We start from the raw sequence: 12,638 nt of genomic DNA, 5'->3' as shown, positions 1-12,638 counted from the left end.
ACTCGTTTATAAAATTAGTGGATGTGTACGCTTATCATTTCTTCGAAATCGAGAAAAATCCAAATTTACTTGCCTAATGAATTGTGACCCAATTAATAAGTCATTATCTCTTCGTAGTGACAAATTGTTAAGAAAACTGAGTTTCACTTCATCATTGACAAGATAAATGAAGCAGACAATAACAATGAAAAAAGATAATAATGAATCAATTACAAACAAAATCATCAGAAGCAAGATATAATGAATATATGAAAATTGTAAAAATGTAGATTGTAATTGCCGACAGAGTTTGAAATCAACATTTTCAAGATGCAAAGAAGGCAAGTTTGTCGGGAAGCATTCATTACATTTCCGAGTACTGTAGATGCATTCGATTCCAACAGGATATCATTTTACTTCAAAATAGAAGCAATAATCTTGGAGAAAATTATTCATTCATTTATGTATGATTTATATGTTTCAGTTGTGTATGATTTCCATGCGCTGGTCGGAAAAGGAACATAAGCGAGTCAATTAAGTTTAGAGGTATTTACTTTCTCTTTCTATATGTAGGCTCGCGGGAAAAGCAAACTCCCAGACTTATAAAAAGCCCAAGCCTTTAATTTATTGAGATAAGGTCACATTTGTCAATGACTATGAAATATATAGGCATTTAATGTTTAGCAAAAATCCTTTATAAAATATTTTTGCAATATATATGTTAAGTCAGACACTTAGTAATACTCCTTAATACCTCTATATTTCATTTCAAAAGCATTATAGTAATAATTCAAAGATCGATTGGTCTATTTCGAACACGGGCGTCCCAAAATTAATGATTAGAGAAATTACGGTATCTGCCTTTCGCAGTAATATAACATTCTAATCCAGGCTTCTGAAACTTTAAACAAATGTTCTGACTGTTTAAATTCTTGTAGACTTGTGATCAAAATCAAAACAAAAACGAAGGCGGCCGCCAGGCAGAATTATTAGCAAAACGCTCAGCGGAATTCCGTTAGTTTTTACTTTCTGAGTTTAAATTCTACCGTGGTCGGTTTTACCTTTCATCCTTTCGTAGTACAAGTTAAGCACTGGGGTCGATATAATCGACTTACCCTGCCCCAGAAATTGTTGGCTTTGTGGCATAATTGAAAACCAATACTTATGGAGAAAATTCCAACTATCGCTGGTTTGCATATTTTATTTCATGAATCCCAACTGCAGTGTTTCAATTATAACGCCTGTAAAATCTATAGGAAGATTGAGTTAAACCTATATTCAGAAAAACTGTTTCGTTAAAAGTATACCATTGAATATTCATCAACATTAAGACTCAATAAAGAATATATCTTTCTCCATTTACAAGGTATTTCGTATATGAAATAGGATTGATAAAAATATTACAGGTTTTCCCACTAGAATATATGAAAATAGTTTGTATTCTTGATGATAATCAAAATACGAAACGTTTACGAGAAGATTTTTTAGCCAATTAATCGAATAACGGTTACATAAAAATCAATAGTATTTCGATATTGTTTAAGAATCCTACTTATAAAATGCCATGGCACTATAATTTGTGAGTTATAAGAAGAATTAGAATAGTGAAACGCAGATTTGCAAGTTCAGAAGCTTCGATATCTAATCAAACAAACTCACTCATTTGAAGCAGGGGAATGGAGCATATTACTGCTGCATAAGATAGATTTCCCTGTAGTATTTCTTCTTATACTATGCGCTCTAAGTTCAAACAGACAAGAAGCGATTAAGGCACTATTTGACGTAATCAATACTACCTCCTTTTAAGAACTCAAACGTTCACTAATCTGCAAAATTACTTATGCTACTATCAGTGCCAGTCAAAGGCTGAGGCCACGCTGGGGCACCTCCACTAACATCTGGCTACCGGCATTATATAATAACATGAGGATGAAAATTCATAGGTTTCACTAAATGCATCGTAATATATGTTTCTACACCGCACACCATCATTAGGTAACAACTTTTCATATTCATATGATATTACTAAATTTAGCAATGTAACGCCCGAGAAAGAACTCGCACTAAAATGGCAGCTAAGAAAATATTCAAATATATAATTATTAAGCATAATCATAAGTAATATCATATGAATATGAAAAAATTGTAACCTGATGAGAGTGTACAGTGTAGAATCCTATGTTGTGGTGCATTAAAAAAGCCTATCGATTTCCATCCACGTTATTATTATATTTATCCTAAGCTGAAAGGAATACCACTGGATTACCCTGGGAGATGGAATTAACAGGTGGTAGCTGACAAGAAAGCATAGGTGCTATTAAAAGATCGCAATATGTGGCTTTCGCCCAGTGCATCGTTACGCGCGTTTCCACAAATCACATATCTCTTAGGTTCAAAGTCCGCATTCCTGAGATGATTAGAGTGTAGTCCACATTATCCGTAGCATCTATGAAGACGATCATCTACTCGATGACCACACATACTACAGACTAAACTGCAATCATCCAGGAATACGGATTGTGATTTAAGAGACATGTGATTTGTGGAAACGCGCGTAGCAATGTGTTTAATGAATATATATTCCACCAAAGTATTACTGTTATTATCACTATGTATACATACACACACACACACACACAAACACACAAACACACATACACACACGCACTCATATACTTAATGCACTAATGTTTCTTTTTTTACGTTGAGTAACGTTAAAATCAGTTTAATTTTAAACAAAAGAATTGCGTACAGTACATATTATAGTTCTACAAGATGAAAGGTAACACGGCCTCCTAGCTTTAGTGAAAGCATCTGATGAAAGCTCGCAGGCTGAAACATTGAAGTCACCTGCACACCTCTTCTCGTAAAATTATAATATAGATACATATACAACCACATACATATATTTTGTTTATGTATATATGCATGCATGCATGCATGCATGTATGTATGTATGCATGTATGTATGTATGTATGTATGTATGTATGTATGCATGTATCTATGAATGTATGTATGTGTGGGTGCTTGTGTGACTCTGTGTGGGTGTGTGTACAGAAAGAATCACTAAGTTTGATTTTAATGGGCAAATCTTTTACGTCATGATGATTTGATTTAGCAAATATTTCAATAAAAGTTTCCGTTTCCATAATTTTCTGTCGCTTGTTGATCAGTAGGTAAGTGTTTCAAAGAATCTATCAGTCAAAGTAAAAGTAATTTAATGATCACTCATTTCATCATAGTCATTAGTGCGACTGATATACTTTGGTCTATTAACGACGAATATCAAAAGCACATTGTCAAATATACGCTGATTAAATTAACCTCTCTCTTATTCAATTACAATTAGTCCGCACTTTAAACACAAATAATCAGTTTGCAACAATGACAATGAGCGATAACATTAAGAGTGTGTTCGGAAATAAAAATAATACTAATCACAAAAAGTAACAGTGATGTTTTATATAGTAGTTGCCTGGCCAGTAAATGGGTGATATTACAAACCACTAACATAGAGAAGAGCTTAATACTGATTTCATGAGAAACAAGAACACTCAGAGAGCGCAAACGTCTGCTAAGGCAACACCAACGTTCTCTCAACGATTAGCCAGAGATGATTTTTTAAATGAAAATATCTTAAATAAACGCGACTGCTCTCACAAACGAGATTATTAAAAATGAACCCGACCGCTCTCAAAAATTAAGTAAGAAAAATCAGGAAAAATAAAATAATCCAGAATTTTTGTCGGTATCGTATCGATCCCAAAATCTAATCAGTGGATATCAGGGAATTCGGAAGACACAAAAAATAAATGAGCCGAGATGGGTTCGAACTGAAGCTGTCGCCCCCACAAGAATCAGGGAAAAGACGATAATCTATGGAACCTTTCCGATAAATAAAGGAAGAATAGACGTCGTCACGGCAGAACAGATAGAAAAGGTGTTAAAGCAGATCTGGAAAGACATAATACACCTGACTAGAGGCTCAACATTTCGAACAATAGAAGTGGGGTTTCGTAATGCAGTAGCAGCAAGGAAACATGCAGCGTCGACAATTCGGAGCGAAGAAGTGGTGCTGTTGCCCACGTATAGAGGCATGAGAGCAACAAGGGTCCGACCGGAGATTGATGTGATCTGGGTGGCAGATGCGGTCTTCTTTGGTAATGAGGACAACATAGTAGTGCTCCAGGCCAAGAAAAATGAGTGCGTCAACTGGAGAGGTCAATCACTGGAGATGATAGTCCAAAGTTCAAAAGAAACGATGGAAAAGATTACGGAAACCATAATTATGGAAGAAACAATCATGACTGTCAGGGTGGAAAGAAGAGTTCCACGCTGCTTTAAATGTGGCCTGAAGGGACACATAAGAGCAGAATGTACATCAAAGCCAAGAAAACCAGAGGAAAAGCGACCAGAAAATACGGAAGAGAAGATAGAAGAGAGCCGGAGAAAGGAAGTAACCGAAAAAGAAAAGAAAGTAGTAGAGATACAAAAAAATAAATGGGAAAATGTGACAGGTAGAAAACGAAAAAAAAAGCAAGTAAACTAAACTGTAAACCCCATTCCACACCCATCCCACTCACACCCTCTCAGACCCACCCACTCTCTGCAGACTCTAGGCCTATCCATTCATATCCGAAACAAAAACAAGAGCCAAACACATACAAAGAAACCAAAAAACCCTCCCCAAGTAAAAAAAAAAGAGAAGGAAAAAGTGTAGGATTTATATGTTGCTTAGCGACGAGCTGTTAAAGGATTCGGCGGAATGGGACATTAAAGTGCATTAGAACTGCGGGGTATGATAACGTGGAGGAACATCACTTGTGTGTAATACCAGATAAAAAACAAGAGGAAAAAATGCAAGAGTATATGGTTGGATTTTATTTTTGGGAGGTGGACTGCATCTGAAGCTCATTCCCAGACTTTACTACGCACGATAGGTGGTTGGAGGAAACAGGTATCGATGTGTAGAAGATTCAGGATTTAAAAAGTAGAAAATGAGGCCATTCATAAGTGGGGCGAGTGGTTCCATGTCCATTTTATCATTTTCATAACTTCATACATTATAACATGCATTTCTATTTTTATATATGTTTTATGTCCCACATGTTTTGTTTTGTCACCTCTATGTTAGCCCGCATGGGTAATAAAAATAAAAAAAACAGATCCCAAAATCTAACCAGCTCGTGCTTTAACCTACTCATATAGTCCGTCCATCTGGCTTCTACACACAAACAATTGTATATATATATATATATATATATACATATATATACGTACATATATATATATATATATATATATATATATATATATATATATATATATATATATATATATATATATATATATATATATATATATACATATATATATATATATATATATATATATATATATATATACATACATACATATATGTATATATCTATATATATACATATTTACAAATACTTACATATTTATATATATATACCTACATATATATATGCATGCATATATACATAGATATAGGTACGTACATAGATACACACATACATACACATACATATGTACATACATATGTATATATGTATATATATATATATATATATATATATATATATATATATATATATATATATATATATTTTTTAAGTTTCAGCTTAGAGCTGCGACCATGCTGATGCACCACCATGTTGCTACACTGTTATTACAGGGAGCCTCTTACAATATGTGGCACTTGGTGAAGAATGGAGTTTCTTTAGCAACCCTCATTTGCAGCTCCTGCCGCGAGGCAGGTTCATCTGGGACTCTCGATAAGAAGAGGTCCAGCTTTGATTTAAAAACTCCTACATCTACTTTGTGCAGATTCCTCAGGCTCTTTGGGAGAATATTAAAAAGCTGTGGGCCCCTGAATCCCAAGCTGTTGCAGTAACTGGTCCTGAAGCGCAATGGCATTGCTGGGATCTTTGGCACTATGCAATGTTGTCCCGTTCTGGCATTGGTGTAGCCTTCAATGCCAAAATTTGGCACAATTCCTTCCAGGATCTTCCAGATGTATATTACCGCATACCTCTCCCGCCTTCTCTCCAGGGAGTAGAGTCTTAGCTGTTTCAGCCTTTCCCAGTAGCTGAGCAGTTGCAAAGAGACAGTATTCTTTGTGAATCTCCTCTGGATTGCTTCAAGGTCTGCTGTTAATTTCAGACTGGTGGGTGACCACAGCTGTGAGCAGTAATCCAGGCGGCTGAGGACGAATGTCCTCCAGAGGATCATAACGATTTCCTTATCTCTGGTTCTGAATGTTTTCAGGATCCATCCAACCAATCGTCTGCACTTTGTTGCCATTCTGGTAATGTGCACTTGGAAAGAGGTATCATCACTCATGTCGATACCCAGGTCTCTCACTGATTTCGGCTCTGGGATTGAAATTCCCTGTGGACCAGTGTACTCTGTAAGTTTCATATTCAGTTTTGGAAGTTGGTAGCGCAGGGCTTGGAATTTTTCAGCATTAAACTGCATATTATTGTCCTCAGCCCATCTGTAAACTGAGCCCAATTCCTGCTGCAGGTGTGCAACATCACTGGAGTTCTGTATTTTCTGCGAGACTTTTGTATCGTCTGCGTAGCTTGCAAGAGTGGCTATCTGGGCACTTGAAGGCATATCTGAGAGAGCGACTATAAGAAGCAATGGTCCCAAGACAGTGCCCTGTGGAACACCGCTCATTATTTGTGTTTTCATAAAGGTGGCTCCATTAGCCACTAGTGCCTGACTTCTATCTTTCAGAAAGTCATGTAACCACTCTCCAAGTTTTCCAGCTATGCCAAGATCACGCAGTTTGTGGCATATCACACCATGATCCACTTTGTCAAAAGCTTTTGCAAAAAAAGAAATGTTACGTCCACATTTGAGTTGTTGAGTAACTGCCTCAACACCCAGTCGTAATGGTGTAAGAGCTGGGTCAGGCAGCTCCTACCTGGTCGAAAGCCATGTTGGGTATCACTCAGCAATTTATTTTCATCAAGGAATGCGATTAGTTTTCCTCTGATTATCCTTTCCATGACTTTGCTGATGTGTGAAGTCAGAGAGATAGGCCTATAGTTTTTGGCATCTGCTCTGCTTCCCCCTTTATGGATTGGGCATATTAATCCCTCCTTCAGCTTGCTTGGCAGTCTTCCGTTTGCGAGAAAGCTCTGGAAGAGGATCTGGAGGGGTTTTGCCAGCGCATGCTTACACGATTTAAGGAGGATTGCTGGGAAACCATCAGGGCCAGCAGTTGAGTTTGTGTCCACTTCATGTATAGCTAGTAGTACATCTTCTTCGCTAATGTTGATGTATTCCATCGTAACTGCCTCACTGGTTATAGGGGAGGTAGCAAAAAAGTCCACTGGCTTGTTCACTTGTCTGTGCTCCAATGGAGTGGTGAAGACACTTTTGAATTGCTCATTCAGTACCTCACTGATCCTAGTTGGGCTGTCTGTGAGGGAGCCATCCTTTTCGAAGAGGGGTCCAATCTTGCAGCGTACTGAGGCTGTTTCTTTTGCGTAATGAAAGAAGGCCTTTGGGTTTGACTTAATGTTTTTTTTATAACCCAGGCTTCTTTGTCTGCTCTCTCCTTCACATAGGATCGTTGCAGGCTTTTTTCGATCTCCATCAGTGTCGTTTTTAGGCGGGACCTTTGGCCATTCTTGGGATGCTGGTTGAGTCGATTTGCAACTTTTGTCCGTCGTCTCATGAGGATCTTCCTCTCCCTTAGAATCTTGTTCCTATTTGTTTTGGCCTTGTGCTCTGGGACATATTTCTGGCTTATGGCTTGCACAGTAGACATGAAACATTCTAGTTTCATGTCAATGTCTGGTGTGGAGAGATATTTTGGCCAATCCTCTCTGAGGATCTCTTTCTGAATCGATTTCCAGTCCGCTTTGTGGAAGTTCAGATTGGAGAGATTTTGGGTGCTTCCTTTAGGCTGTATGTCTCTGGTTTCTTTTGGCCCAAACATAGACAGCTCTATTATGTTGTGATCCGAAACTAATGTCGGCGTCACTTTCACATCATGAATGATGTCCGTATTGTTTGTGAAGCAGAGATCTAGAATGTTATTCGCTCTAGTTGGTCTGAGAACAGTTTGCTCCATGAATAGGGCACTGGTGAGGTCGAGCAGGCATTCCATCTGTGCTTGCTTGCGATAAGTCATTCTTGAGAGTATGAGACCTTCGGGCCATTTGACGTTGGGGAAGTTGAAATCACCCATAAGAAATATGGTCACATGGTGTTCCAGTTTCATGAGGATTTCTTTAATTCTAGTGAGGCAATCTTCAAATTTGGAGCATTTACACATATATACGCGTTTACACATACATGTGTACATAAGTGCACACACACTTTTCAGTTATGCGTGTATTAGTGATCGAATCGTAGATGTGCAACAAACTTTCAAAACCTACATCTCTATACTTGTTGATTTTGAATCCTATTAGAGTTGAGTCCGCATCCTTCCTTCTTGAGATAAAATGTGTACTGGAATCAAATCGATATGATCAACTCTACCCTTTCCCCCCTATACCCGTAAGGATCTGTTGCTATGTTAGAAATCGAAATTAAATACGAGATAATATGAATAAAGATTTTAGATTTGTGGCCACATTGTTTCCATGACAAAACAATTGCTAATATATTTTCTCAATGTCAGCGTATACAATATGTCTATGGGGAAACGTATTACTGTATTTAATTTCCATTTAGTATTCACTTAGTCAATCTCTTTAGATTTTGTCTAGAAATCCATATAGCAGGTGCGTTATGTTAACAGCTACTCGGCTTTTCATATCTGCAGATTTCCAACATATCCATGTAACGAGTGTAAATGGAACACTGTAATATCTTTGAAAATCAGCCATTCTCAGAAAAATAACAAACCAACCCGAAACAGCAAATTCCTTTATAAAATTCTTATTTTTCCCACGCAGAAGCGTATATCTGCTTGTCTCTTTCGTACATGCACATTTAGAAACACATATCAGTGTACATAAAAACGTGTGTACGTGTATACACACACACACACGCACAGATATATATATATATATATATATATATATATATACATCCATGTATATGTATATATATATATATATATATATATATATATATACATCCATGTATATGTATATATATATATATATATATATATATATATATATATATATATATATATATATATATATATACATACAAACATTGATATACGTTTGTGTCTCTATGTATGCATGGATGGCATTCCGTATAGCTATGATATACATTTACGTAAGATAAGCATAAAATCTGCTACTTAAATCTGCTATATACAACACAACATGGCAAAAAATCCAAGAGAAAACACTCGACAAAACAACATGCTATAGATTTTAAGAGATAATTCCACCTAACGCATTAGTGGGATTGTTATGGAGCTTACCGCTAAAGGAATAAAGAGACCGATGAAATCATAAAATACTGGGATTGGAAAATAAAAAAATAGCAGTTGTTACTAAAAGTGTTGGTTGAAAGTGTGTGGAAAATCAGAGTAAAAATTTACGAAATACATTTCGCAATGAAAGATGCTATGAAGAGATTGTCTAGTTAACACACAACACTCGCTATACACAAACATAGACCGAGTGACATATGTAAAAGTGGGGTTATGTAAGTATATATTTAAATACATTGGTGTGAGATTTGTGTGCCTGTTACTAAATAAGTATATGTGTGCCAGTGAGCTTGTGTACTTATGAGCTAAGTGAATTGTGAGCAGTAAAGTAGGAACGCAAAAAATATAAAAGACACTACCTAAAAGTAAGTAGATGTTTTTGTTGACTAGAAAATTTTATGACTAATATATCATATGGCTTACATGCCTGCACACATACCTATATATATATATATATATATATATATATATATATATATATATATGTTTATATATTATAAGCACACAAACCCATGTATAGAGCGTGCCAATATACATGTATCCGGATATACATATATGCACACAGACATAAATCCGTATGAAGAAAAATGTTTGACACATCTGTGTGTTTAAAAATTTAAATAGGAAACTGCAACTCGTAAAATGTGCGATAAAAACGTCTATATTGCGAAAGATAGAAATAAGATTAACTATATTCTACAGAGGAAAGTACTTTTTTTACAAAGAAAAAAATTGTAAGAAACTATGAATCTTACATATCTAGTGTCAATTAACTGTAAATGACGACAACAGAAGTCCAAACGCTATGTTACACTATCAGCTACAAGATGTAGACACGAAAGTAGCAAAGATTTATCTAATAAAGAATTAAAATTCTGTTCAGAAACTTCGTTGAAACATGGTGTTCTGATTTACAAATTAATAGAAACATGCACCATAGAAGAGGTTTAACAATTATTTATAATTTCGGCAGAAGGCCAGCTATTTGGAAGTGAATGGGTGTTAGTCGACTATATCTCAGCACTTGATAACATTTCTATGAGGACCAAAAGATAAGACGTAGAGCTGATGTCGGTAGGATTTAAATGCAGAAGACAACGAATCGAAACGAATAGCGCAGCTCATATTCACTGGCGCTCAAACGATTCTTCTAACATGCCGCCTTCATTACACGTTTATTATTTCTGCGATTTTGCTAAATATAATACGAATGATGAAGTAGTGTTGTTTAACATGGACCGAATAGATTTATGATGGGAAGCGTTCAAGTTGTATTCTATTCTTTATTTAATCCAGCTGAATTTGTATTATTTACGATTGACGGATATTTGTCATCTTGTTAACACAACGTTTCTTATATACTCTACAGCCTTAATCAGGTGTCTTTCGATGTTCTTCTTCTTCTTCTTCTTCTTCTTCTTCTTCTTCTTCTTCTTCTTCTTCTTCTTCTTCTTCTTCTTCTTCTTCTTCTTCTTCTTCTTCTTCTTCTTCTTCTTATTATTATTATTATTATTATTATTATTATTATTATTATTATTATTATTCAGGTGAGTACCAGGAATTAAACTCGGAATCTTGGGTTAGTAGCCCGTGCTCTTAACCACTACGCCATATGCCTGAATAACAATAATAATAATAATAACATCGAAAAATACCTTAAGAACCCAGGTTCGAAATTTCCCCAAAACACCTGATGAAGGCTGGAGTGTATATCAGCCGAAACGTGTTAACAACAAACAGGATGGAGACAAATATCCATCAAATATGTATATAATTCCTCATCTTTAAAATATAGAACATCTGAATTTGTAATTTGAAGATTCCATGAGTATTTCCATCATATCAACGAAGATACTTGTACCATAGAGTTATCCTCTTCGGCTCGAACTGTAGTGTGTTGTCGATCTAGATTGCTTAAAATAACTAGTTCTGTATCAGTACAATCGCGGATTGGGTATCTTTTGAATGTCAAATTGTGTTTTATCTTTGTGGTACCAAGCATTTTATCTCCATTTTCAGTGTATGTATCTTGGATGAGTCAGCTTTGTGGAATCAGTTTTGACATTATTATGATTGATAAAAATTCAAAAACGCATACTTTTTCTTCAGTTCGATGATCGGAGAGTACACAGCATTATTTATTACTCAGCTGTCCTACATCTAGGATACGAAGTATTGCATGTTAATATGCATTAAGTAGAGAATATTAAGGCATGCATTCCACTAAATTAAGGTAGCAAATATATATATGATATTTAGCGACGAAGTCCTTGAAGGATATAATAATGTGTTATAAAGATATTCAGCATTCAGTCTAATCGTCGAGCGTTGAATACAGATACACAGAAATGTGTCTATGTGTTTTAAAACAGTCTGTTAATACTTAATTATTTATGTAGTAGGAATTCCTTTATAAGTAAGATCACAGAATCTATCATGAATGAAAATATTACCATCAAATTAGATTATATGAAACTACGCATATATTTTTAGTCGAGTAACAGATATTGCCCTTGCAGGCTAATCTGCATTATCGTTGGTCTGCTAAAAAATAAAAAAAGAAATGAAAACCAAATAATCCAGTTGGACATTACATCAGTTGTTATAAAATAGAGAAAATTGGAACATATGTTTTATGAGGAATATATTTATTCTGCGTGCAGGAAAATTCCAAATTATTAAATATATTATTGTTCTATAATACCAAGCAAACGCTGTGAATAAATGCAAGGTATGCGAGGGAAAAGAAAACATGAAATCGGATTGGGAAATGAAGGACTGGTGCTAAGTTGCTCTATCACGAGAAATGTAACTGGGTATCATTATTGAGTTTATTTTACTGCTTTAGGTGTTACTGTGTTTTACATTACTTCATTGTAATTGAAATATATGCTGTTGTAAGTGGTATTACTTTAAACATCGCGTTTCACTAGATCTCAGATGGATGAATGTTTGCAGGATTTAGCCAACTAGTTTATTAAATTAAGTTCGCTGCTAAGGAAGTGTATAATTTCGTTGAATGAGATGAGATTACATAACTTGGTGGTGTAGTCATTTTTAATCTTTCTTCCACTCTCTGTTATTACTCATCTGATAGGAAAATGTAAAGAATTTGATCATTACAATTTAAACCAGTCAACGTTGCCATTCCCAACGAAATGTCATTTATATTTGCTGACTTTGCGAACGAAACAACTTCGAGGGAAACGTTCAGTA

The 12,638-nt window shown here is 35.5% G+C and overlaps 2 protein-coding genes across 3 annotated transcripts in view; one reads left to right on the top strand and one right to left on the bottom strand.

Moving 5' to 3' along the window:
* The window catches only part of LOC106877299 (metabotropic glutamate receptor 8), a 619,894-nt gene that overhangs the window by 277,867 nt on the left and 329,389 nt on the right, over positions 1-12,638 (bottom strand). The gene's annotated exons all lie outside the window — the stretch shown is intronic.
* LOC149136736 (uncharacterized) lies at positions 4,077-11,168 on the top strand. Its single transcript, XM_089348317.1, has 3 exons — positions 4,077-4,520; positions 8,926-8,950; positions 10,802-11,168. Exons 1-3 carry the CDS (start codon positions 4,077-4,079, stop codon positions 11,020-11,022), a joined length of 690 nt encoding a protein of 229 aa, XP_089204443.1. The 3' UTR covers positions 11,023-11,168.

Source organism: Octopus bimaculoides, chromosome 3, assembly GCF_046866305.1.
Source record: "Octopus bimaculoides isolate indiv1 chromosome 3, ASM4686630v1, whole genome shotgun sequence".
Classification (NCBI taxonomy): Eukaryota; Metazoa; Mollusca; class Cephalopoda; order Octopoda; family Octopodidae; genus Octopus; species Octopus bimaculoides.
The sequence above is the reverse complement of the archived record's forward strand: the minus strand, read 5'-3'. Positions and strand labels throughout refer to the sequence as shown.